Source organism: Crocodylus porosus, unplaced genomic scaffold (genome assembly GCF_001723895.1).
Source record: "Crocodylus porosus isolate Cpor-Errol unplaced genomic scaffold, CroPor_comp1, whole genome shotgun sequence".
In the NCBI taxonomy this organism is placed as follows: domain Eukaryota; kingdom Metazoa; phylum Chordata; order Crocodylia; family Crocodylidae; genus Crocodylus; species Crocodylus porosus.
The window spans coordinates 100,967,886-100,993,943 of record NW_017728947.1 but is presented as its reverse complement, the minus strand read 5'-3'; the positions used below and the strand labels follow the sequence as shown (position 1 = coordinate 100,993,943).

At 43.5% G+C, this 26,058-nt stretch overlaps 1 protein-coding gene across 1 annotated transcript in view; it reads right to left on the bottom strand.

Moving 5' to 3' along the window:
- Positions 1-951: 951 nt before the first annotated feature.
- KIF26A (kinesin family member 26A) overlaps positions 952-26,058 on the bottom strand; it is a 144,843-nt gene continuing 119,736 nt past the window's right edge. The window contains exons 8-17 of the mRNA XM_019551159.1: positions 21,891-21,984; positions 21,141-21,403; positions 20,719-20,902; positions 20,242-20,401; positions 17,723-17,885; positions 13,791-17,172; positions 3,839-4,029; positions 3,345-3,365; positions 2,825-2,975; positions 952-2,413 (exon numbers count right to left, since the gene is read on the bottom strand). Of these exons, the coding sequence (XP_019406704.1) occupies positions 2,235-2,413; positions 2,825-2,975; positions 3,345-3,365; positions 3,839-4,029; positions 13,791-17,172; positions 17,723-17,885; positions 20,242-20,401; positions 20,719-20,902; positions 21,141-21,403; positions 21,891-21,984 (4,788 nt within the window). The 3' untranslated portion in view covers positions 952-2,234. The remainder of the gene's footprint in view (positions 2,414-2,824; positions 2,976-3,344; positions 3,366-3,838; positions 4,030-13,790; positions 17,173-17,722; positions 17,886-20,241; positions 20,402-20,718; positions 20,903-21,140; positions 21,404-21,890; positions 21,985-26,058) is intronic.

The following is a 26,058-nucleotide window of genomic DNA, read 5'->3' as shown; positions in this document are numbered from 1 at the left end:
TGCATGCTGTGATGATGGGGCAGATGGAGCATCCCACAGGAGCCCAGCCCCCCCATGTGTTCAGCAGCGAATCTGAAAGTGGTTCGGAAGTACTTCAGGTCCATTTCCGGGTCCGCCATTGAGCATGCAGGGGCCCCGCACCCTCCAGCTTGGCAATCAGCTGCAGGGGGACCCTGAGTGCCCCCCCCGACCCAGAAGGCACCAGTCACTAAGGAGAGGCTGGGGAGAGACAGTGCCCTCCCTGGTCAGACCACGCGTGCTACCTCAAGGTATATAGAAAAAACATTTAAAGCTGTCTCTATGTCCAAATCATTGGATCCTTCCAAATTTCTCTGAATCAATTCAGGGGGTTCCGATTCAATTCGGAGACATTAAAGGGTCTCCTAATTCAATTCAAATTTGGAGATTCAGCCACCGAATTGAGCCAAGTCTCTGCCAAATCGAATCAAGGACTGAAGTTTCGCACAGTCCTAGTGAGAAAGTAACACTGGAAAGGACCACGAGGTCATCTAGTCCAGTGCCCTGCTCAATGCAGGATCTTCCCTGACTAAACTGCCTCAGTCAAGTGTCCGTCTAACAAAAAAGATGTTCCTCGGATACTACACTTAGGATGCACCTTTGGGAGCTTACGGGCTGTTTCAGGTTCCTACAGATTTCTTATATCTTAATCTCACGTTTAATAGCTTTACTAGATTGGAGGAACCTCATTTCTGTCTCAAGTCTCTTCCGCATGTAAAATGGGAACAATGTTGTTTGCTCACCTTTATAAAGATCTTATATATATGCACTAAATGTTATAATTCCTCTCTCTCCTAATTGGTTTGCAACTGCTGGTGTCAAAATCCTATTACAGTGTCGCAGTATGGCAATGAAATACCATATTTCTCATCCACAGCTTATAACAAGCTTTTAAAGCGTATCGCACCATATAATCACATACATATCAAGGAGCAATGTTAACAATAAATGTATCTTTTATTCACAGATAAAAGCTGAAGCAAGCTGTTATAATACACATTTGTACAAAGGATTTGAAAAAAAACCATAAAAAGCAAGATGATCAGAAAATATGATTCATTATGAAATGTGATATTACATACACTATTAAACCTTTTCAAAAGTATTTGTTTGGCAACAATTTATCAATCATTTCCACGCGTAAGTGGTTTCCTTCAAAAAAGCACAAATCCCATGCAGCATGTATAAACTTGATCCTGAGGGTTTGCCTTCCTTAGAAAAACTGTAAAAAGATATACTATTTGTCTTAAAAGTTCATAATGCAAATGCTTTTTATAGTCAAAACGATATAAAAATATGGACCTAACATAACATTTACAAAAAGTTTTTTTCTTTTTTTCTTTTATGTTTTTGATAATAAATGTAATTCTCAATTCCTGCAGCCAGAGGGAAAAAAAAAACAAACAAACCACAGTGCCCTTTCTAGACTTCCTCGAGCTAGGTTAATAACTCTAAAAAAGAACGGGTCCATAATAACTGAGGTTAGTAACCAAGGAAGTAGTTAAGCAGTTAATATAGGTATGTATATATAAAATGGAAAACAAACATTTCTTTTGATCTGGAAAAGGAATAATACAAAAACAGAATGTAAAACAATTATCTCAAAATTCCATAATACACCTTTTCAATAGATAAATGCTCATAAAAATATCTTGAATTCTAACCAAGAAAACAATTATAATACAATTTTAGTTCTGCTACATAAAACAGCTTTTCTATGAAACAAGAAGGCAAGTTCAGGTATGAAAACATAATTTACTTATTGCTTTTGCTACAATGTTGGTTCTTTTTTTGTTTGTTTTGTTTTTTTTACATATAGTCATAAATACACTATACAGTATAAAATATTTCATAGGAATACATTTTGTGGTCTGCTTAGGTTTGCTGGCTTTAATTCTAGCACCAAATACAAAACTGAAAATCCAATTAACTTCAAAGGCACTTTTGTTGTTTGTTTGTTTGTTTGTTTCTCAAGTCTTGGTTTGTATTGTTTTTTTCAGCTCCCCTCTGTGAAAAAATGTCTAGTTCAACGTTTATCTTTGTACACTTCCGGTTGGGTTGAGGCACCATAATGATTTATAAAACATTCCAATTCCTCAATCTTCTACAACATTCATCGTTGCCTTAAGTCTTCACATTTCCTCCTTCACTTCCTAATGCCATATCCCTTTTTCTTCTTCTTGCCGAAGAGTTTTGCTTCACTTCCTACAGTCTCTTCAAAAACTACCTTCTCTCACTCCATCTTGCACATCAGTTATCATGCCAATATCAAAACATGTCACTATCATGACATGCGACTTGCACAGATTGACACATTGCTCCAGTTCCTCTGTCACTTGTTCCAGTGCCTCAAGATACTCCTGAGACTCCTTATCAAGGTCAGGGTCAACTTCAACTGTTAGCAAAAAAACAATTGTATGAGAGAAATAGTTTACGGTAAAGTATTATGTGTGGCATAATGCAATTTATTCAGTTGCTAGCAGCTGTTGTCATCATGTAGAAAAAGCAGTCCTAGGGGCCTATGGAATTCAACAGGAATTTTGCCACTAATTTCAGCGGAACCAGAATTTCATACCCAGGCTCCAATCTAGCACAGTACGCTAATCAAAAATCTGATTTCTTTATTTCCTTTCTATAAAATGAAGATAAGAATACTTAGTCCCTCTTGTAAAGCACCTTTTTTAATAAAACGCACAGTATAAATAGTATGGTCAATGATCATTCATTTTTGCCTGCGAAACATTAAGCATGTACTTCAGTCTTGCTGAAGCCAGAACTCACTTAGATACTTAACAGAAATACTTACAGTCTTCTTTCCACTTATTTGGATCCATCATCAACCTGCATTTCGTCTCTTCTAACTCTTCCTTTAAAACTTCATGCTTTGCCTTCACTTCTCTAATTCGCTGCTGACGCCTTTCTAGTATCTTCAGCTTGGTATTGAAATACAGCAGACCCTTTTAAGACACAGAAAGGATATTTCATAAATCATCCTGTTATCAGCTGGCCTCTATCAGCACAGTCCAAACTTTGCCCACCTCATTAACTTGTAACACTTAACATGTTTTTTCCCCCATGGTAAGTGTGCATTAATTGGTTCCAATCTACAGAAACAACATGTTGTAATCAGTTAAACACTTATTGCACTTTTTTTGAATTAGCATGCATTTCTTATTTACTCTGAAATTACTACTGTTTGAAGAGAAATTATTTTCTCCGCTGGTGCAAACAGTAAACAGAGTCTAATCATTTTTTTTTTAATAGATGTGAGAGTTTTCTTTAATATACACACATGAAAACTGGTATTTACAGAAAAGCACTCCTACCTTTTCAACATCCTGGAAAGGCTATTATGAAAGAAACATGAAAAAATACATCAGAAGAATACAGATTTCTGGTCTCTGAAATAGAATTAGCTGAATTGTTTTCCAATTACAAGTAAATTAAACTCGGCACATCCCTGATTTAATAGAATTCTAACCAGAATACTTTATGTCATTTACATAAAGAGTTAATGATCCTATAGCAGAGAGAGGCTATAAAGTTTCATCAGGCAGGCTAAGATTATAACGTCTTCTCATAATGTATTCATTGGTATCCTCCACTCATGCCATCAGTCATGTTAAACACAATTAATTGTAGACAGTAATTATTTTCATTTTCTATGTTAAGGGCACCCCAACATATGAATTGTAAAATTAATAATTATAGTGCTTTAATTGCAATCAATTTCCCAAATGCCAAACCAGCATTCAAGCAAGGATTCTGCCTGTATACTGTAATTTAAGTTGCCTGGAGTTGTTGTAAAATATGTGCTGACCTCAGTTTCCTCTTGTCTGTGTCGCTGTAATCGTTCCACATCATCAATCTCATAAACTTTAATTTCAAATGGCTCTTTTAAAGTGCCTGGCAAAGGTGGTAGATCAACCCACTGGCCAGTCACACTGGGCTTCCTTCCTAGGGATGCAGCATCAGGCAGAGGAGCAGGAATCAGTCTACGACGCTGGAGACCTTAAATAAAAAAAGCACAGTGTTCTTCCATGCTGCCAAAACCCAAGTACTAAAGTACTACAAAATACGCCCCCAGCAAGCTAAACATGTGGGCTTTCCGGACAGCCTAGGGGATATACATTCCTTTATCTTTTTTCTGCAATAAAAGTGAGAGGCAGTTAAGACCCTGATGTGTTTCAACACAGCCCCCTTTGTCCAACAGTCTAAGCAGCAGTACTAGCTTTGCCTATGGTCATTTAAGTAGCATTTCTTTAGCACAGTCTTGCAAAATGTGACTTGAGGTCATCCATGCTTCTCCAGGACAGCAAAAGCAGGTGACTGATCTTTGTGCCAAAAGCTGGTGATTCTGACCAGATCTCCTACCCTGGAGTTAAATATAAACAAAAGTTTGTCTATCTAAAGTCTTCACTTTATTTTATAAAATGGCATCACATTATCCCCAGCTGTGCTTCCCCTCCCCCCCCCCCTCGGAAGAGCGGTTCACATGTGCTCCCCCCAATCTCTCCTTCCCTGTCATCCTCCCACAAGGTTGGCACACACACCTTTTTCTTTTATCATAATTGCAGTCTTTTGGCCCACTGAACAGGCAAATGGCTTCCTCTATGACCAACATCCAAGCTGCAAGGTGTTGAGAAACTGCAACACCCAATAACTTTAATGGGAATTGAGGGTGCTTGCATTTTCTCAGGCAGTGACTAGTCAGGCTACCATTTTAAGTTTAATTTCAAGGGATAAAGAAACTCACTTATTCTTGGCCAGGGGTCTCCCAGACTTGCAAACAAATAACGCTGTTACCAAGACCTCCTCTACATGTTACAGGTTTTACACAATTACCTGGTTAATTGTGCAATTACCTTAAGACCAACTACACATGCAAAGTAGCTATCACACAATAAAAAGCTCCAACCAGTTATAAAGTGAGACCTTGAAAATATGTGCTAACTTTATAGCTGGTTGCTAACAAGCTTTAATTTGCATGTGTAGCAGGGTCGCCCCTGCACCTGGGAGCCCCGTCAGCTGACAGGGCTTCTAGCCACAGGGATGCACCATGCCCAGTGTGCAAAGCACATATTACACTGTAAAATGCTCCAACCAACTATAAAGTTAGACCTCAAAAATGTGTACTAACTTTATAGCTGGTTGCTAACAAGCTTTAATTTGCATGTGTAGCAGGGTCTCCCCTGCACCTGGGAGCCCTGTCAGCTGACAGGGCTTCTAGCCACAGGGATGCACCATGCCCAGTGTGAAAACCCCAAGCTCTGGGAATCACAGCTGCCACAATCCCCAAGGCAGAGGTGTGCACAAGGCTCTTGGTCCTGGCCACACCTCACATGCAGCCAGTACAGAGTTCTGCAGCTGACGGGCTCCCAGTCCTAGCTATGCCTCACATGCGGTGCAGCCAGGACTGGGAGTCCCATCAATTGCAGGACTCTGGGTCCCAGCTGCACATGGCCCGCACTGGCAGCAAGGGGGGCTTCCAGCCATGGGAGCCTGCTTCTTGCCAGTGCAGAGGAAGCCCAGGATCCAGGTCCGCCTGCACTGGCAATAAAGCATGATTGGATCTAATGTGTAATCCCACAATCACGCCTCCCGCCACATACGTATGGCATGGGAGGAGGTATGATTGTGTGGATCATGCATTAAATCCAATCATGCCTTTACCTGCATGTGTAGAGGGGAGCCCAGATATATTAATTTACGCCAGCAATTCCTAAAGCAGAGGCCAACCTGTTCTAATAACAAGTTGACTTCATTCTTACTTCTTTCTATAAACCTAAAGCAAGGGTGAGCAATGCACGGCCCAGGGGCTGCACACACCCTCCAGAGCAATCCCAGGGGCCCACCAAAATTCTTCATTAAACCACTTCAAAACACAAAAAAGGAATTGTCCACCAGAACAGCAAGCCCTGTGTCTTTATAGTAGCATATTAATCTGAACACACTTGCAAACATGCTGAAGGCTTATGTCTGTTAACTGGGCACCTTTTTCACAAGCTGAAATTATTTAATCTGTCACAACTATGATCTTGGCCACTGAAGTCACAACTGAAACACTGATCCTGCAACTACTCCCATATAAGTGGGGCCCATCCAAAGTCACTAGACAGTAGTAGCCAGTTCCATATACCCAGCAAATTCACTTCATGCTACCCAACAGACCCAATATGAACTCTGTGGGACTTCTGGTGTGTGCAAGAGATTTGTCCACATGGAGGGGATTGCCAGTTTAGCAATTAGATTTCTGTAGATTTTGATGGGAGTAGGATCAGCATCAGAATAGATTCCTCTTCTGTAGCTCTCCTAAATCCAAAAGCTATAAATCTCCAATCCAGCTGGCCAGTTTAAGCTAGCACCAGATCATGACTAACATGTCATACTAAATAAAGTATATTTTAGGCCAATAACAGCCCTCGTGCTTGTATGGTATTTAATAAAGCTCCTATGAAGCCCCATTTCATGTATAAAATATATTAGTGTTTCAAAGTCTAAAGCACCCAAAAAGTAAGGTATAATTTAGTGACAGAGGACAATTTCAATTGAAAAAGAAATAGTTTGTCATTTTTAAAGACCTTATAAGCATTTCCTGGGGCAAAAACAAATACAAATCCATCAGCGAGTAATACCTTCTCAATATGTGTGCAACTTTATACAGCTGTTAATATTGATTTGTAGGAGAGGCTTAAGAGGTTGATGTGCTATGAAAAGAGAACAGCAGCAAATGTTGCACATGGCCTCTGAACTGATTTATCACCCACCAAAGCAACTCAGTTGCTATGACCAGAAAGCACCAGAACATATACATCAGTTTAACTCATTTTGCTGCACTGTCAGAAGCAAATATCCTGTGCTCCTAGAGAAAATGTAATAATGACCTCTCTCCAACCCAAGTAACAAAGTCAGCAGGCTCTGACTCCTATTCTTATCCTACTACCATCCACAGTTCTGTTAAAGTTAAGCGTTGCAGGATCAGACCTTCAATTATGAGCTATGATTGCACAAATTGCAGTGAATCCTCATTTGGAAGGATATCTAAGCTTTCCCTACCATGCAACCAGTCCAATAAAAGATATCTCCCACAAAATCCTTGCCTCGCATATTTTCTGGACCATCACAGCTACATCACTCCAATACTATAAATAACTATAGTGTTCAAGCTAGAAGCACAAACCTGTGTCCAAAACACAAACAGTAAATCCCAAATAGATCACAGAAAATAGGGGCTGGAAGGAACCTCAGGTGGTCATCTAGTCCCACCCCCTTCTCAAAGCAGGACCATCCCCACCTAGATCATCCCAGCCAAACTTTGTCTACTCCGGTCTTAAAAACCACAAGGGATGGAGATGCCACAGTTTCTCTAAGCAGCCTGCTCCAATGCTTCACAACCCCCCTCAAAAGAGAGTTTTTCTTCATTTCTAACCTAAACATCCCTCGCTGCAACTTGAGACCATTAATCTAGCACCATACTCCTTGGGATCACCCTTCAAGTAGTTGAACGCTGCTATTAAATCCCCTCTCAGTCTTCTCTAGACTAAATAAGTCCAGTTCTCTCAGCCTCTCCTCATCAGTCATGTTCCCCAGGCCTCAAAACATTTTCATTGCCCTCCCCTGAACTCTGTCTAATTTATCCACATCCTTTCTGAAGTAGGGAGCCCAAAACTGGACACAGGACTCCAGATTTTTAGAAGCAGATTGCATCCACTGCTCCCCCCACATCCACAAAGCCAGTCATCTCATCATAGAAGGCAATCAGGTTGGTCAGGCATGACTTGCCCTTGGTGAATCCAACTGGACTGTTCCTAACCACCTTCTTCTCCTCCAAGTGATTACAAATGGATTCCTTGAGGACCCACTCCATGATTTTTGCAGGGACTCCTTCTTCCCTTTCCTCTTTCTTAAAGATGGGAACTATCTTTTCACATGCAGCCAGTACAGAGTTCTGCAGCTGACCTTTTCCAATCATCCAGGATCAATCCTGATCACCACAAGTTTTCAAAGATAATGGCCAGCAGCTGTTCAATCACATCAACCAACTCCCTCCACACCCTCAAGTACATCCCATCCAGCCCTATAGACTGTACACATCCAGCTTTTCTAAATAGTCCCTAACGTGGTCTTTCACCACTGTTGGCTGCTCACCTCCTCCCCAAACTGTGCTGCCCGGTGCAGTAGTCTGGGAGCTGACCTTGCCTGTGAAGAGTAAGGCCAAAAAGTTCTTGAGCACTTCAGCCTTTTCTGCATATTCTGTCACTAGGTTGCATTCCCCATTCACTAAGGGACCCACACTTTCCCTGATCCTCCTCTTGTTGTTGACATACTCGTAGAAACCCTTCTTGTTACTCTTCACGTCCCTTGCTAGCTGCAACTCCAATTGTGCTTTGGCCTTCCTGACTTCATCCCTGCGTGCCTGAGCAATGCTCTTGTACCCCTCCCTACTCATTTCTCCAAGCTTCCACTTGTGAGGGTCCTTTTTGTGTTTTAGCTCAATAAGAGTTCCTTGCAAAACCAAGCTGGTTTTCTGCCATACTTGCTAGTCTTCCTGTGCACTAGGATGATTTGCTTCTGCACCCTCAGTAAGGTTTCTTCAAAGTACAACCAGCTCTCCTGGACTCCTTTCCTCCTCAGATGGGCCTCCTCAGGGATCCTGCCCATCAGTTCCTTAAGTGAATCAAAGTCTACTTTTCTGAAGTCCAGGGTCCTTACTCTGCTGCTCTCCACCCTTTGTTTCCTCAGGATCCTGAACTCAGTCATATCATAGTTGCTGCTGCCCACATTGCCACTGACTTCTACATTCCCCACCAATTCTTTCTTGTTTGCAAGCAGCAGATCAGGAAGAACATGGCTCTTAGTTGGCCTCTCCAAAACTTGCACCAGGAAATTGTCCCCAACACTCTCCAAAAACTTCCTGGCTTGCCTCTGCACTGCTATATTGCCCTTCCAGCAGATGTCAAGTTCATTGAAGTCCCCTATGAGAACCAGGGCCCATGATCTGGAAACTTCCACTAGCTGTCTGAAAAAAGCCTCATCCACCGCATCCTTCTGGCCCAGTGACTGATAGCACACATGCACAACATCATCCTAGTTACTCTCCCTTTGACCCAAACCCAGAGACTTTCAATAGGCCTATTCCCAGTTTCATACTGAAGCTCTGAGCAATTATACAGTTCTTCTATATAAAGAGCAACTCCTCCTCCGCCTGTTCATTGCCTGTCCTTCCTGAACAGTTTGTACCCATCCATGACAGTGCTCCAAGTCATGCAAGCTCCCAGCAAGTCTGTTATTCTAATCACATCACAGTTTCATGACTAGGTGAGGACTTTCAATTCTTCCTGCTCGTTTCCCAGGCTCTGAGCATTTGTGTACAGGCACCTGAGGTAACTAGTTTATTATCCTACTTTCTCAGGAAGAATGAGAAGACCTCCTCTGTTGCCCTGTCCTTCTTGTGTTTCCTCCAGGTCACCTGCTTCCTCACTTACCTCCAGGTTTTGGCCTCCATCCCCTGATGAATCTAGTTGAACGCCCTCCTCACTACATTAGTGACCCTGTCTATGAAGACAATCTTCCCTCTCTTCCTCAGGTGGATACCATCTCTTCTTAGCAATCTTTCTTCTTGGAACAACATCCTGTGGTCAAAGACACCAAAGCCCTGCTGGTGACGTCATCTCTGTAGCCAGGCACTGATCTGTGGGATGCATCTGCTCCTGCCCAGGCCCTTTCCCTTGACCACCTGAACCTTGTCCCCCTCACCCTTACACCCAGAGCCCTGAAGTCACTTTTGATCTTCTCAGGGTCCTCCCTGGGAGTATTACTGGTGCCCACACTGAAGGCCAGCATGGGTTAATAGCCAGAGGGCTGGATGAGTCTCGGTAATCCTTCCGTGACATCTCAGATCTGGGTTCCAGGCAAGTAGCAAACCTCCCAAAAAAACAGGTCAGAGTGGTAGATGGATGCCTCCATCCCCCTTGCAGAATGGAGTTGCCAACCATTACAACCTGTTACTTTCTTTTGGTGGTCTCCCAACCTTGTAGAGGCATGGCCTGGCCTCTTCTGCTAATGGAATTTGCTCCTTCTCCTCTGTTACTGGGGCTCCGTATCTGCTCTCCAGCCAAACCGCTGCAGGTGGGGATAAATATTTCTGCTTGTTGCCAGAGTACACATGCTTCCAGCTTTCACTCTCCTGGGAGTTCAGGTCCTCTTCTCTCTCTAGCATTGCCTCCATCAGTCCTTCCTCCAGAGTCTTAGAAGTCTCCTCCAGTGTTGAATCGAATCCTCATGGGTGAAGATGCTTCAGAGCCATGCCACCTCCTCCTGTAGCTCTTACCTGCACCCTGAGGAACACGACCAGGAGGCACCGCTCACATTGCAGTCACTCCCCTACATGGCTGTCACTGGAAGGGACCTGCGAGCCACAGTCCCCACGGCAGCAAACCAGGACCTGGGTGGAAGCGTCGAAGGTGAGTTGTGGCTGGACAGACCTCACAGGTGCAAGCAAAGGAAGAACTGGCAGTGGCTCTGGCATTGCAACATACTCCAGCCATCTCCTTGAGTCTCTTAAATCTGCTGCCTACCCTCTTCCTGCTCCTCTCTCCAAGCAGACTTTCCCTAGCAAACTCTCCTGTTCGCTACTCCTTGGTCCTGAACGATTCCCTTTTCCCTGCTAACCTGCCTCCTCTCACTAAGTTTACAGTGAAGGAAGATGAGAGAGTTGCCAAGAAAACTCCCCACTTGCTCTGGTATCTAATAACAAGGGATTTAAATACTGACTAGTATCAATGAAGCAAACAGATGCATGCTACTGAAGGTCAGTAAGGATGATGGAATCGTGACCCGTGTTAAATCGCTGTAGTCACTGTGGTGGCTTTAGAAGAGTTGATCTTATTACAAACACACACGAATGGAAGCCACACCTCTCTGAATGTGATTGCACTAGTCTTCTTTCCCTTTTATTATTTACATTTAAAGTTGCTGTTTAAAGCTATGAAGTTTTATAATTTGGTAATTAACAGAATTAATATCATAGAAGCAGGGCTGGAAGGGACCTCCGGAGGTCATCTAGCCCAACCCCCTGCCTGACACAGGATCATCTATAGTCAAACCATCCCATACAAACATAATTAAACTTGACACAAGACTACCATCAACCCTGACACTCACAGACCTAACACCCTGGCCTGCCACTTGTAAAGCAGGGGATCTACAGCAGCCAATGCCCTGCTTCTATGAAATGTTGTTAATATATTTTCAAGAGGTCCCGGATAGAGGGCCACGCACCCTACTACAGATGAAGGCAAAACCTCCCGCCATCCATATCAATCTGACCATGAGGTAAAATTCCTTCCTGACTCCAAATATGGCCATCAGTCTGACCCTGAACAGAGGGGCAAGACCCTCTAGCAAGGAGCCTCTGTCTTTGGTCCCAGCAGCAGCATTGGCCCACCCCAACCAAAATCCCCAGCACTGGCTGTAGCCAACATCCAATGCCTCTGGGAATGCTTGAAAACACCCTGACACATGTAGCAGAAAGCAGGGGGACAGAGGCAACCAACCCAGAAGCACAGGAAATACCCATGCTAGGACACTGACCACATCTAGATCACCCCCAACCAGTGGCTGTCCAACCTCTTCTTGAACAGCTCCAGTGATGGCGAGTCCACAACTTCCCCAGGCAGTCTAATTCCACTGCCTCACTGCTCTAACAGGGAAGAAGTTTTTCCGGATATCCAATCTAAACTTACTTTGCTGCAGCTTCCAGCCATTGGTCCACGTCCTTTTCTGCACAGCAAAAGACAAACGATGCTTTCCCTCTTCTTTCTGGCAGCCCTTCAAGTATTTGAAGACTACTATCATGTCCCCTCCTAGTGCCTTTTCAAGCTGCACATGCTTAGCTCTGTCAGCCTCTCCTCATATGACTTGCTTTCCAAGCCCTTGATTATCCATTGCTGCTTGCCTCTGGACCCTCTCAAACTTCTCCATATCCTTTTTAAAAAGGGAGTACTCCAGATGAGGCCTAACCAGTGCCAAGCAGAAAGGCACTATCACCTCCCAGGTTTTGCAATATAAAAGTTAGCATATCTGATATATACTCTCTCTTTTCTTCTGGTACACTGTACTCATCTCAACCTGTAAACACAAATTGAACTACAACTATGGTGATAATTCACAGACCTACTGCACTACTTTGTATCTGCCACTTTCTGTCCAAACCAAAACTTCAGCTTGTCTCTCTTACCTCCAGAAGGACATCTACCTCTACTCTTCCACACTTGACCTCTGTAGACAACATCCCCATCCTGCCTGTCACTCAAGACCATAAACCACCAGCTTCAAACTCTCTTTAGGTCTTCACATCCAGGATACAGTTATGCATTGCACGTTCTTTCTACATAACACCTCTAAGACTGAGCCATTCCTGTCCATCCTCACTGCTGAAATTCTTGTCCATGCTGGCACAATATCATGACATGATTACCACAACATGCTTTACTCTGGCTTTCACAAATACAGATGCAATCATGTCTCACCAAGATATTGCAGCAATGATCATTTTCCCTCCCATTGCTTTGACCCTGTCTTACACAGTCCTTCACTGGAATCCCCACTCAAACGGCTTGTCTTCACTTCCTATTTGCGCCCTACCTTTCATCTCTCATTCAACATCAACAAGTCAACATTGCTATTAGCCCACTTGTTACAACTTTCAGACAAGCACTTTAATGCTTTTTCCCTGCTGCCCTTCATGCTTGGAACCAGCTCCCCATAAACATCCACAAAGCAAGCTCATTATTCTCCTTCAAAGTTCATCCTCAGTTTACCTTTTCCACCATTCCTACCAACAACAAAAAAACTTGACATCAGTTAGACTGCTGATGTGTTATGCATACTGATCAACATTATTTTGTAGTGTCCTTGTGGTCTTCTGTCACACTGTGTCCATTTGTTGTCTCTTGTCGTAGACTATTTGGCACTTTGGACTAGAGCTGTGCGAAGCTTTGGTTCCTGATTCGATTCAGCGGAGATTCAGCCCAATTTGGCCAACTCTCTGAATCGAATTAGAGGACCTTTAATCTCTCCAAATTGAATCTGAACCCTCCGAATAGATTCAGAGAGATTCAGAGATTCGGACATAGACACACCTTAAATGTTTTTTCTATATACCTCAAGGTAGCAGGGGGCTCACGAATGCTGTGATGCTGGGGGCGCATGGAGTGTCCCGCAGGAGTGGCGGGGCTCCCCAGCGTGCTCAGCAGCAGACCCAAAAGTGGACCAGTACTTCTGGTCCACTTCCAGGTTCGTCACCGAGCATGTGGAGGGCCCCCCCACACTCCTGCAGGATGCTGCACTCACCCCAGCGTCGCAGCATTCACAAGCCGCGCTGGTACCTCGAGGTATGTAGAAAAGACATTTAAAGCTGTGTCTATGGCTAAATCGCTGAATTGAATCACTATGCCCGATTCAGGCCAAATCCAAATTGAATAGGGCCCGCTTCACACACCCCTACTTTGAACCCATCTTTTTGTTCTTTGCTACACAGCACCTAACACAATGAGGTCCTGGGCCCATGATTAGGACACTGATGCCCTACAGTAATGCAACAGGTATATGCATTCCTTTAATTGTGCTAGGAATCCACATTCAGTTTAAATAACCTAGATTGTAACTTTGGAACCATAATAAAAACTCAATATCCCCAGAAAAGATTATGAAATCTTTAAGAATTTCTAAAATGCTGAAAATTCGAGCTCAAGCTTATTATGGTTTCTTACCTGTTGATCTTTTCTTGGGGGATTTCAAGCTTCTCATCCTTCCCGGCGATGACATGCCACTTTCACTCATCGAGTCATGTGCCGAAGAAGCACTGCCCGTTGCTTCACTGTCACGAATCATGCTTTCATAGCCACTACTGCCACCACTGTGGTAGAAAAGAGCTGTCCTTCCCATTGCTGGTGGCAGTTCTCCACTTAACACACTACTATTATCACTGCCGTGCCCACTGCTATACCGCTGAGGCCTCCGGGGCGCAGTTATCTTGCTGTATGGAGATGGCAACATTGGAATTTGTGACTTTTCATCGCTGAGGTTTATACCACTGTCGTTCCCACTGTCAGAGTCCGTGGAACCTCTGAAATGCCCCACCTTCGCAGAACTGCCTGATACTAGTTCATTAACACGGCTGTTGGCTGCCCTAATTGCCTGCTTCGTTCCCATAATAGTTCCTCTGCCAGGTTTGCTGTTGACACCCTGCATGGATCGTGGGGCAGTTTTCCCACTGGGAGGAATGCTAGAGCTCTTTCCAACAGACTGAGTCAGTGATTTCACAGAGGAGCTAAGGGACTTTGACCCATTTGTAGAAAGACTGCGGTTTTTATTTCCATTGGCCTGAGACTTCGGATTAGTTGCACTTTTTGCTTGGCTGTTTTTACAGGGTAACGGTGCAGTATACGACTGTGGTGAAGTGGCACCTGAAGCAAGGGGGGGAACTCCCAGCCTTGGGACAGATCGTCCTGCTCTCCCATTGCTCGCACTAACATTACCATTTTCCCTCATCATATTTGCTTTGGATCCAACTGACGTCAGACTTTCACACCTCTCGAGAGACATGTGACTCCCATATCGATGAACAGTTTCACTTTTAGATGTTTTAGTCTTTAAGCTGGAAGTCATTTTAGGCAAAGAATGGTCTCCCTTGAGGTTGGTTTTACTGCCGGCACTTTCATTAAGATAAGGCCCGGCTTTTGACCGCAGGTCTGCCTCTTCCTCAGCTTTTGCTGTTGTGATTCTAGCAGACTCCACTCCAGCAGTTTTGCCCCCACCACTTACCAGTGCAACACTTTTCTGCTCTAGGCTTGATTTGCGTACTGGTGGTGTTGGGGGTATTGTCCCACTCGGCCTTGGTAGCATGCTACATTTCTGTGGCAGACACTTCTTTCCCAGAGATGATTTCAGGCTACCACCAGCAAAGGCAATTTCAGAATTTCCTCTTCCCATTGCCTCTGATGGACCATTATTACTGTGTGTCGCTGGCATCACACCCAGGGTGGTGGCTCCCCTCTTAAGCTGGGGCATCTTCATTGCTGCTTCCGATTTTTTATTGGCTCCATTGGAAGATTTGCAAACCATTTCACAACCATCTACAACCCTCTGAGAACACGCAAGCATCGTCTGCGATTTAGTTGGCCTGGCGGCACTACTGAAATATCGGGCAGCTTTGGCTGGCTGCTTCTCAGTACCAAATGGAAGAGATTTTGGGGACAGCAGGGAGTCTTCAGTTTTTGCTTCTGAGTGATTATCTGCGCGCAACAGCCAGGGATCATCGAACATGTCACGTGGATTCTGCAGTTCTCTGTAGTTTAGGATGGCATTATCGTGGGTTGGAGATGAGGTAGTTTTTGTTTTCCTAGGAAGACTAGAATGTATCGTTTCTATCACAGATGTATCTCGACAGTTACTAAGTTTAACTTTTATGGGCTGATCAGTTACACAAAAAGCACTTTTCATCTGAGATGCTTTGGTTAATTCAGAGGTTTGCGGGCTCTGGCACGAAGACGTTTTGCAGGAACTCATGCTCTCATTCTCCAGCTCAGAAAAGCAAAATCCACTGTCATTCAGGGAGCTTTTCAGTGGGGCAGTTATGTTGGATGAATCCAAGTTAAAAGGCTCCTTGGACTTATTACAGCTGAAGGCTGACTGTGCAACAAAACTGTCACTGGACTGGGCTCCATCACTTTCAATGGTACAAATGCTCACTTCACTCAGCCAAGAACTGATGGAGGAACGTCTGCTACTAGAAAATGGATCCTCAGCAAAGGGCACAACAATATCGATATTTACACCTGTACAGCTTTCCTGAGAGGTATAAGCATCAAACTCATCATTTATACTGCTAATAATACTAACTGGCCTGGAGCCCGACGCAAGAGCCTGAAGGGAACAGTCGCTGTTAAAGCTAATGATGCTGGAAGGTCTTCCATTATCCAAAATCCCACTGATGGAGAGTTCCTCTACCACCGTAAAAACCAGCTCATCCTCCCCATTGAGCTCCACAGGCTGCTGCAAAGTCACAGTGGTTGTCAGTATATCCCGGTCAAAACATTTTCCTCTGAAGGCTGATCGGAAACTATGAACCTCTATAGCACCTGCCTGATTCGGCCCATTGCTACCAACTAAAAGCGTGCTTTCTGCAGGGTTATGCTCTGGTTTGCTTGCCATTTGTTTGCTCATTCCTACGGGAGGAGTCCGGACTGCATTGCTATTGTCCACCTCGCATGCTTCTTTGGACTTCAGAGCATGGTCTTTCTGTTGCAGGGGTGGGGGCGCAGGGCTTGGTAAAGGTCTCTTCACATACAGAGCTTTTTCTTTAACTATAGGTTCAGTCATGGCCTTACTCTGCTCTTGACTCCTGGAAGGGTTGCATTTTGACGATTTCAGTGAATCAGTGATTGTCTCTTTCTCTCTCTCCCCATCCAGAGCTGGGTCTGGTTTCTTGCCTTCAGCTTTGGCTTGCTGTTTAGGATGTTCCCCCTTCACGTGTGGGGAGTTATTCTCGTGACAGACCCCAGGTCTTTGCACACCAGCCTGCAAATTAAGGTTTTGTCCTTTTTTTGGAGATGCGGTTTCCGGTGGAACAGGTTTTTTATACCCTCCACAAGGAGAGGATGTTTTTTCCTTTATCAGTTTAGACTGCATATTTTCTGTACTCCCCGGGGCTGAACTACAGCTGGATGCAATGGGTATTTCTCCACAGGCAAACTTCATAGGCTCCTCACTTCCATCAATACATTCTAACCTTTCTTGCAATTCAGCAAAAGTGTTGCATTTAAAATGGTCCTTGTCAGAACTTCTAGCAATAGCAGAGTTGTCTTTGCTTCTCTTTTTGTTCAGGGAAGGGATTATAGGAACAAACTCTGGAGGCCCTTCATTATCAGTCAGCTCCCGGTCGGACAAAGCCGCACCATTGGGACCAACGTAGATGACGGTATCACACGATTGCTCACTACTGGAGGAATAATCAGGATCACTAGATATACTCAGTACAGGAATATCAGGGTCCAGGGCTACAGTCCGTGGGTGAAATGGTCTCAAGTGAGGTGGTCTTCGAATGTGGCCTTCTTCACATGAACTTTCCCCTCCAGATGAGCTGGATGCATACTATTAATAGGTAGGAAAAAAAATATTATTTTTATGACAGTTGGGAAAAACTAGTTCAATGTATACAGAATGATACACAATCAGTCACCTGGGTGACTAGCAGAAATTTTTAAAGTGCAAATTTAAACAAAAACCTATTCTATACATTTTAATAGAATAAAAGTAACACAACAATCGTGCTTCCTCAGAGAATTTTCATAACATTAAAACACCCTGTCATCCTTTAACACGAATACCTTCTGCTCGTTCGTTATTGCTTTTGGATTAGCACAAACTAAACCTTTGGCACCAACGCCCCCCCCACCACCACCACCCAAAAAAAAAATAATAATAATCAAGGACAGATTATATATATTTTTAACACAAAAATGGAATTTCAGGATTAATAACTACGTAGTCTAGCAATGGCTTTTTACCAACATGTTTGGCAATTTCTCTGCTGAGCTGTTTTGTACTAGTGCTTATTGTCTAGAAATCGAAAAATCCCCCACCATAGGCTAACAAAAACTATTTTTCAAATAAATTAATTGCAACTCGCTTGTGCACCAACCTTGGATTTCTTCTTTCTCATTCGGTGGATTCGAGATGCAAGCTGAATTGTCGTGAGTGTTTCTGCATAATTTGCTGGGGAGTCGGAAATATGAGCAATCATCGTCGTTCTGCAGTTGATATTCCCAAGTGATTCTCTCAGCAACATAGTCAACTTGTTGTCTCTAGGGAACAAGTGTTAATACTAAGATGGCTTACAATAATCACAATTATTTTACAGAAGTTTAGAACCATTTTCATGGTGTACATTCATGTTTGGTACAAGTAGGAATCAAATATAAATATATATGACCTAAAAGTATTTAAAACTTGTATCAACATGGAAGGGCCCCTGATACCCAAAAGTTTGTCCAACAACTCTCCAAGCTGTAAAGTTGGTTCAGTAAAAGATATAACAAAAAAAGCCTTGCCTTGCAACAAAAATACCAAAAATACAAGCTTCTAGTATAAATTATTTTGTTTGTTCTCCAGACAATGCCAAGAATTAGTTAATTTAATAGTAGTTCATCATACTACTTAGTAGACCCAAGCAGCTCAAAATTCCATCTTTTCTTCTCTCATGAACCCTTAGTATTCCTAATGCACCATCATTGTAAGCTCCCTGAAATACCAGTGAGCAGTTATTGTAAAAAGAAAAAAACCTCAATATTACTTCATAGACATAATCAAGTTTGCCCTAACAAACATATTATTAGGTCTTAAAGATAGTTTTAGGTTTTGGCCTACCTAACTCCCTCTTCTATTGTGTAGAAATATAGAATCAGAAGGCTGGAAGTGATCTCAAGGGTTGACTAGTACTGAGGTGGCCAATACATGGCACATGTGCAACCTCTATGTGTGGTAAGTAAGGTAGGGGACAACTACCACAGCAACAGATTGGGCAGGAAGCAGAAAGCAGAGCAGGAAACTGGGCACGGAGCAGGAAGCCTAGCAGCAGATCAAGCAGAGGAAGGGGATCAGGGTGGCACTCAGCGAGGGTGCAGAGCCAATTGGTGGCATACCTGACAAAAAGATTGGCCCCCACTGGTCTGGTCCAACCCGCTGCAGAGATGCAGGAATCATTATTCCTAACCACACAGAGGGGGGAGCTCAGACCCCACTTCCACAACTGAAAGCCTGGAGAAGAGGAGAGGTCCACCAAGCAGCTCCCCCTTCAGCCGTGGCAACGCAGCAGTCCACTAGATATTGCTACCTTCCAATGGAGAAAGTAGGACCTCGACATGCTCACCTACTTAAAGTGTCTTTCTGTGGCCACTCGCACGTGCTTTATAGCCTGCTATAAGTTTGTGTGTGTGACTATAAGGTTACATACTACCACAGGGTGTACACAGCGATGTTTGCTGTAGTTTTTACATGTGTCTTAAGGTCAAGACCCTCTCTCTTCTTCCGCCTCTCGCACTGCTGCAACAGCAGAAACCAGGTGGAACGGGTGCTTAGCTGGCTGCCCAAGGGTTTCCTCAGTAAGAGAGAACCACTGGTTGCTATACAGCCAGCAGACTCCTTGGCCAAAAGCAATACAGCTGAGGAGTTGCTATGTTCTGACATCCACCATCGCCCGGACAGCCTCTCAGGGGCTACGACCAACCAGTACAACTTAAAATACCCCTAAAGCTTCTGCAAAATGTTCCTCAGACTTGCACCTGATGGCTTGAGTATCAGAGTTGCTTCCAAGTCCAGACTCAATCTCAACTGCACTAAATGAGAAGAAAGCACAATCCTACAGACAGGCTATTTGCTATTCTATTGCACTCACTCAACTAGCCTGAGGAAAACACCTTTTTTTTCTTTTTACCTAATATAAAATGAAGGAGCACCTGTTTCAGACTCAGCACTGGATAAATATGTGAAATGACATAATTGATAAATGAAGCACTAAGTTACAGCTCTTCATAGTGAGCTGCAATTAAATTTAAGCATGGAAAGACAAAATCTGCTGATTGCATCTGTGGTGGGCAGGCTGCAGCTGGCCAGGGCCCCCTACAGGTGTGCACTCTCTTGACATGTTAGTACAATCGAGCACACTTCATAAAGCAGACATCAATGCTCACTTCCATCCAGTGAACATGTACTTTTCCACAATGGAAAAAGAGGAAGGTGCTTATTCTTCACATAGGAAAGGTAAATGGGTATAAAATGCTAAAAAGGACGTATTTGAATTTTGAAGAAGTTCTCAGTATATAAAGAAACCTAACGGATACATTCTGAAATCCCAACACACTTTCCATCCTTAAAAAAAAAAAAGAGGGGACTGTTTTGATTTCTGTTTCTCTGATTTTTGACCAACTGGCTGAAATTTTTCAAAGTTGTAAAATAAAAAATATATATGAAACTATTTCTGCAATAGCATGGGATCCATTTTTAACTTGGTCATAACTGGAGATCAGTTCTTTCACCTATACAAAGGAATGGCAAAACTTCTTTTAAGTTTAATGTAAGACATCAGCAAGCCCTTGGTACAATTCATTTTAAATACAACACTGGCTAATACATTTAAGGTGATACGCAAAATAATTCACTTACTTATATGGCACATGTTTAGCACCATTAATTAAGGCCAAAATTACATTGCCTAGGGCAGAAAGAGACAGGCACAGAGAACCTCCTCCATCTCGACTCTTGCTCAGCACTTTTTCACAGCTTCCTAGATCAATAAGATGCAAGCGACTACGTCCTCCTGACACTAGAAACAACAAGCACAACATATATGCGCTGTGAGCGTATGGACTCAAACCAGATCAGCTATTCAGAATTTACTTAAATGACAGAAATAATGAATGCTGCATGGGGCGATGCCTGAATTAAACATTTATGCCAGGCTACATGCAAATCTCATAAAGCATATATTAAGTCACAACAACCACACTTAATGGCAGCTCATGATTGGCTGGAGTTTTGTCTTGGGGTTTTTAGTGGGGGATTTATCACATATTGTTTTTTAATCTACATTAGAAAAACAAGTAATATTTAAAAAATTTAATTTAGAGAGCATGATCGTACTTCCTCCTTTGCCACTCTTCTCCATGCGATACTGATATATGTGAAATGTGAACAGCATATGTGAATTCCTCCTGTCTTCTTCATCACATTCAGGTTTGCTGGTACTTCTGGCAGCGATTGCAGCATCAAGGAAAAAGGCAGCTTTTTCTGCTGTCGGGGCCCTTAGCTCGCTTTGGTTTTGAAGCTTGAATATAAACAAGGAAATGACTAATTAGAACAGGCGAATGTTTTTTGGGGGGTTTTTTGCTGAACAGACTAAGTCTCTAGAGCGATAAGTGAAACAAATATGTATACCATGGGAGTGGGGATTATAAATTAAAGGCAATAAATTGTTTTACCATCTTAAACATTGTCATAATTGTTGTCAAATAAAAGCAGAAAAAAGTCAAGCTCAGAAGCCTATGGAGTGACATCCTCTATACCTGTGTTCCACATATTGGATCCTCTCTCAGATAAACCCCTGGAGACTGGCCATCCTGCAGGCTGCCGGTGGCTACTTCAGCTAGCAAATCTTTAAGGTTTTCGTCTTTGCCACTGATCTCCACGGCAGACACTCTAATAGAGAAGCGAGTCCCAGTTTTTTCTTTACGTTCGTTGATTAACTTGAAGAGCCAAGAAATCGCACAGGGAATGACACCAAGGCTTTGTGTGGAGTTATCTTTCCCAATCATGGTGTAAGATTTACCTATAAAGGAAAGACAAATGTAAGCTTAACACATCTTTCATGTACAAAACAGTTTCTCCTTATGCAGTTGCCAGTTTCCATTACACGTAATACCATGTGATATACAGATAACTGGAGGTAACAGATGCAAAAATACTTTGTAAATACTTAATTATTAATCAGTCAGTATTTATTCAATTAATTTTGCCATTTTTGTAACTCAGACCCAAAGCAAATTAATTTTTAAAGGCATCTCTGATCTTTTGATTTTCATCACAATACACCTATAAAAAGCTTGTTCCTGAATAAGCTAATCTGATGTTACATTTTACCTTTTCAAATTAAAACTTAGGGTCCCAGTATAGAAATAAACCATAATAAGTTTGCAAAGCTAATTAAAAAGAAATTCTAATCTATTCATATACTCCAGGTTTATTGTTCCAGGAGCTGACAGCATGTAATTACCAGGCTGACATAGTAATTAACTGTAACGAATTTGGGAGCTCACCAAGCTTGACATGACCAAAGCAAAATATGCAACCATCTGCACCATTCACAACAGACTGGATTACTTCTGCTACTGTTCCAGAGCATACCTCAGCCTGAAAAAAAGATTGGAGACAAATAAGTTATGTGTACATTGCTATGCTCTATATTTCTCTGCTACATGAAAAGAATGACTCAATATTTTTGAGGAACAACGTTTTTGCCCATTTTATGGCATTATTTCTATTATTTTAGTAACTATGCTCCCTTTTTTTAAATAAAATCTGTTACAACAGCCGAAAATAGTTTTCAGTTCTATTAAACCAACTCCCTCAGAATATCGATTCTATGACTAATGTAGCACGCTGAATGCAATCCAACAAAGCTTCCTGCTGGTATACTAGTTTAGCCAAGAGTTTTCAGTAATAGTAACAGCTTCACAAAATGAAGCTACTCAAGAGCGCTTGTAGAAATTAAAAAGACATTCATAGTGAAGAAAATGCATCAAAGAACCCCGAATAAGAATTTTTAAGTATCACATTTTCCTTTACTATGGAAACAATGTCATCTATTGCTGAAAAGACTTGGCTAAATTATTTAAGTGCACTATTACTAGTTTATCAATGCCTATAACAGTCTGAACTATACCATATGATATATATATGCTGGCAATGTAACTGTAAGACAACTGGCAGTGCAACCATAAGGCTACAGTGACATTATAACTCCAAGGTCATATACTGGTGATCCATGTTAACAACCCTGTCTCTAGCAATGACAACATAGGTAGAATCTGGCCACTAATTATAGCTCAGGGGAAACACTGAAAAGATGTCACTTCAGAGGCCCTTTGTGACAAGGTATAAAAAGAAAGGTTAGAGATCAGGGTGACATCCTGGTTCCTTTGAAGTCCATAGGAATTTTGCTACTGACCTCAAAAGGGCCAGGATCTCTCTCTCTGCACACGGCATTTCCCAAACCATTAATAGTTCATTGATATATCCGTCCATACTGGATTTGCGCAGATAAAAGGAAAATTGATATTATTGGCAATTGGTTTTCTTGGCCTGTGTACCCAATAACGTCTCCAATAAATACCACATGCATGTGCACAGCTGCCATGCACGTGGCCAGGAATGCACCCAGGCGGCTTGGAGAGCAACTTTCGGCCAGTAAGTCTGTAGGAAGGATAGGGCATCAGGCGGGGCAGATTAAGGCCATGGTGAGGGAGAGAATGGGATTGGGGCAGGAGCAGGCACTAACCAAGCAGGATGGGGTGGGGTGTGGGACAGCGTTGAAGGCAGCTTGTCTGGGAGGTGGGAAGGAGGAGCAGCTCCCACTGCTGTGCACACCAAGGGAGGCATGGGGGGCATATGTCCCCCAGATCTGTATGTGGGGGGAGGGTGGGCTGCCCACTGTGGGCTCAGGGCCAGGGGCTGCGCAGGCCTCTTCCCAGCAGGGATGCTGGGCTGGGGCTACGCTTGGGATGGGTGGGGGCAGGGCAGGTGGTGGCACTGGGAGTGGGTGGTTCAGGGTGGGCTATAGCCAACCCAAAAATTCACAGTAGCCACCCCTCCCCTCTCAGCACTGCCACCACCCACCCTGCCCCACACCAGGAAGAGGCCAGCATAGCCCATGGCCTTGAGCCCATAGCGGGCAGCCCACCTGTGCCTCGCACACAAATCTGGGGGGCACATGCCCCACTGTGACTCCCCCAGGGGTAAGAGCAGCAGCAGGAGCTGGCCCCCCTCCCTGCTCCCCTCACAACCCTCCTGCAGCTCCATCCTGCGTCCCACACCAGCCCAGCCCATGCCCTGTCCCATCCCCATTCCCTCCCTCATCTGTGGGGGCCTTGTTCTATGCCCGCCCATACCCCGTCCCTTCCCCACACCCCTTCACCCCCAGACTTACCAGCCCAATGCTACTCTCCAAACTGCCAGGCTGCATATTAGCCATCAGATCGGTATCAGCCAACAGGCCTGGTTAATAATCGACCATCGGTATTGGACAAAAACTTCTCTTGTTAAATCGGTGCACCCCTATCAATAGCTACTGTGCACAGATACCTACACTGATTATGGCACTATTCAGTACAGAGATTATTGGCTGTGTGGTAACTCCTAGCCCTTGCAGTTGCCATGTGCACCTACCTGTACAGCTGCTTATACCATGTTCTCTGCCCCTGCCAGATCCAGACTACAACATGCATATTCATTTATCCAGTTTAAACTTATCCAATTTGAACAGGTTAGGGACCATTTAGAAAAGATGGACAAGTACAGATCCATGGGGATGGATACAATGCATCCAAGGCTGTTGAGGGAGTTGGTTCAAGCGATTTCAGAGCCACTGACCATTATCTTTGAAAACTTGTGGCGATCAGGGCAGGTTCCAGATAATTGGAAAAGGGCAAATATAGGGCCCATCTTTAAGAAAGGGAAGAAGGAAGATCCAGGGAACTACAGACCAGTCAGCCTCACCTTATTCCCTGGAAAAATCATGGAGCAAGTCCTCAAAGAAACTATTTCTAAGCACTTTGAGAAGAAGGTGATTAGGAACAGTCAGCATGGATTAACCAAGGGCAAGTCACGACTGACCGACCTCACTGTCTTCTAAGATGAGATAGCCATCTCTGTGGATGCAGGGGAAGTGGTGGATGTAATATATTTTGACTTCAGCAAGGCTTTTGATACCGTCTCCCACAGTATTCTTGCAAGCAAGCTGAGGAGGTATGGGTTGAATGAATGGACTGCAAGGTGGATAGAAAGCTGGCTGAATTGCCAGGCTCAACAGGCAGCAATCAATGGCTCAATGTCTAGCTGAGAGCTGGTATCAAGTGGAGCACCCCAGGGGTCTGCTTTAGTAGGAGCACTGCCAGCAGATCGAAGGAAGTTATTATTCTGTTCTATTTTACACTGGTGAGGCCACAACTGGAGTACTGTGGTCAGTTTGGGGCCTCCCACTACAGAAAGGATGAGGACAAGTTGGAGAGAGTCCAGCAGAGAGCAATGAAAAAGGCTTGGGGGTTGGGCACATGACTTCTGAGGAGAGGCTGAGGGAACTGGGTTTATTATCTGCAGAACAGAAGACTGAGAGGGGATTTAATAGCAGCTTTCACTATCTGAAGGGTGGTTCCAAAGAGGACGGAGTTGGACTGTTGTCAGTGGTGGCAGATGACAGAACAAGGAGCAACAGTCTCAAGTTGCAGCAAGGGAGGTTTAGGTTGGATATTAGGAAAAACTTAATCAATGGCTCAAGGTCTAGCTGGCAGCTAGTATCAAGTGAAGTGCCCCACGGGTAGGTCCTGGGGCCAGTTTTGTTCAACATCTTCATTAACAGTCCTGAAGATGGGATGGCTTACACACTCAGAAAGTTCACAAATGACGCCAAGCTGGGGATTGCTATTAAATCACTAGGAGGGTGGTGAAGCGCTGGAACAGGTTATGTAGAGAGGTGATGGAATCTCCATGTTTTTAAGGCCTAGCTAGAGAACGCCTTGGCTGGGATGATCTAGTAGGGGATGGTCCTGCTTTCAGCAGGGGGTTGGACCAGATGACCTCCTGAGGTCCCTTCCAACCTGAATTTTCTATGATTCTATTATTCTAACTTTCCCCGCACAGGGAGGGTAGAAAAAGGTTTTCTGGAAGAAATTTGTCTTTTTTGCTCAGATTTTATATGAATGGTTTTGAAATGTCCTGAAGTTGAGTTTTCTTATAGATGGAACTATTGCTCTCCATAATCAGTTTTTTAATTACCTTGCAAAGTTCCTGTATTTCTTTCTCCCATATTATGTTTATCATGGGCTTCATATGTTTGCTGATGTTGTACTGTGGTCCACAGTACAACTCAGGCCCAAAATTCCCCTTTCCTTCTGTACATGACTTCTAAGTACACATTCTGTTTCAACTCTGCAACTGCTGTTCTACAGGGCTAGGAGAAGGGCACAGCCATCATTAGTACAATGAACCTGACTACTCAGGAAATATGCAAATACACAACTCAAATAAACTGAAACAGGAAACCAAACATACAAAGGTTCCATGATCCCTTTCAGTAGCAGCGATCTTTAGGATTAGACATAGCCATTGTCTCAACTGAACAAAGCACTTACTATGGGCTTAATTTATGGCACATGAGTGAATCTGTTCCTATTCAGCACTAAATGTTTACATTTGGGTATGTGCTCAAAT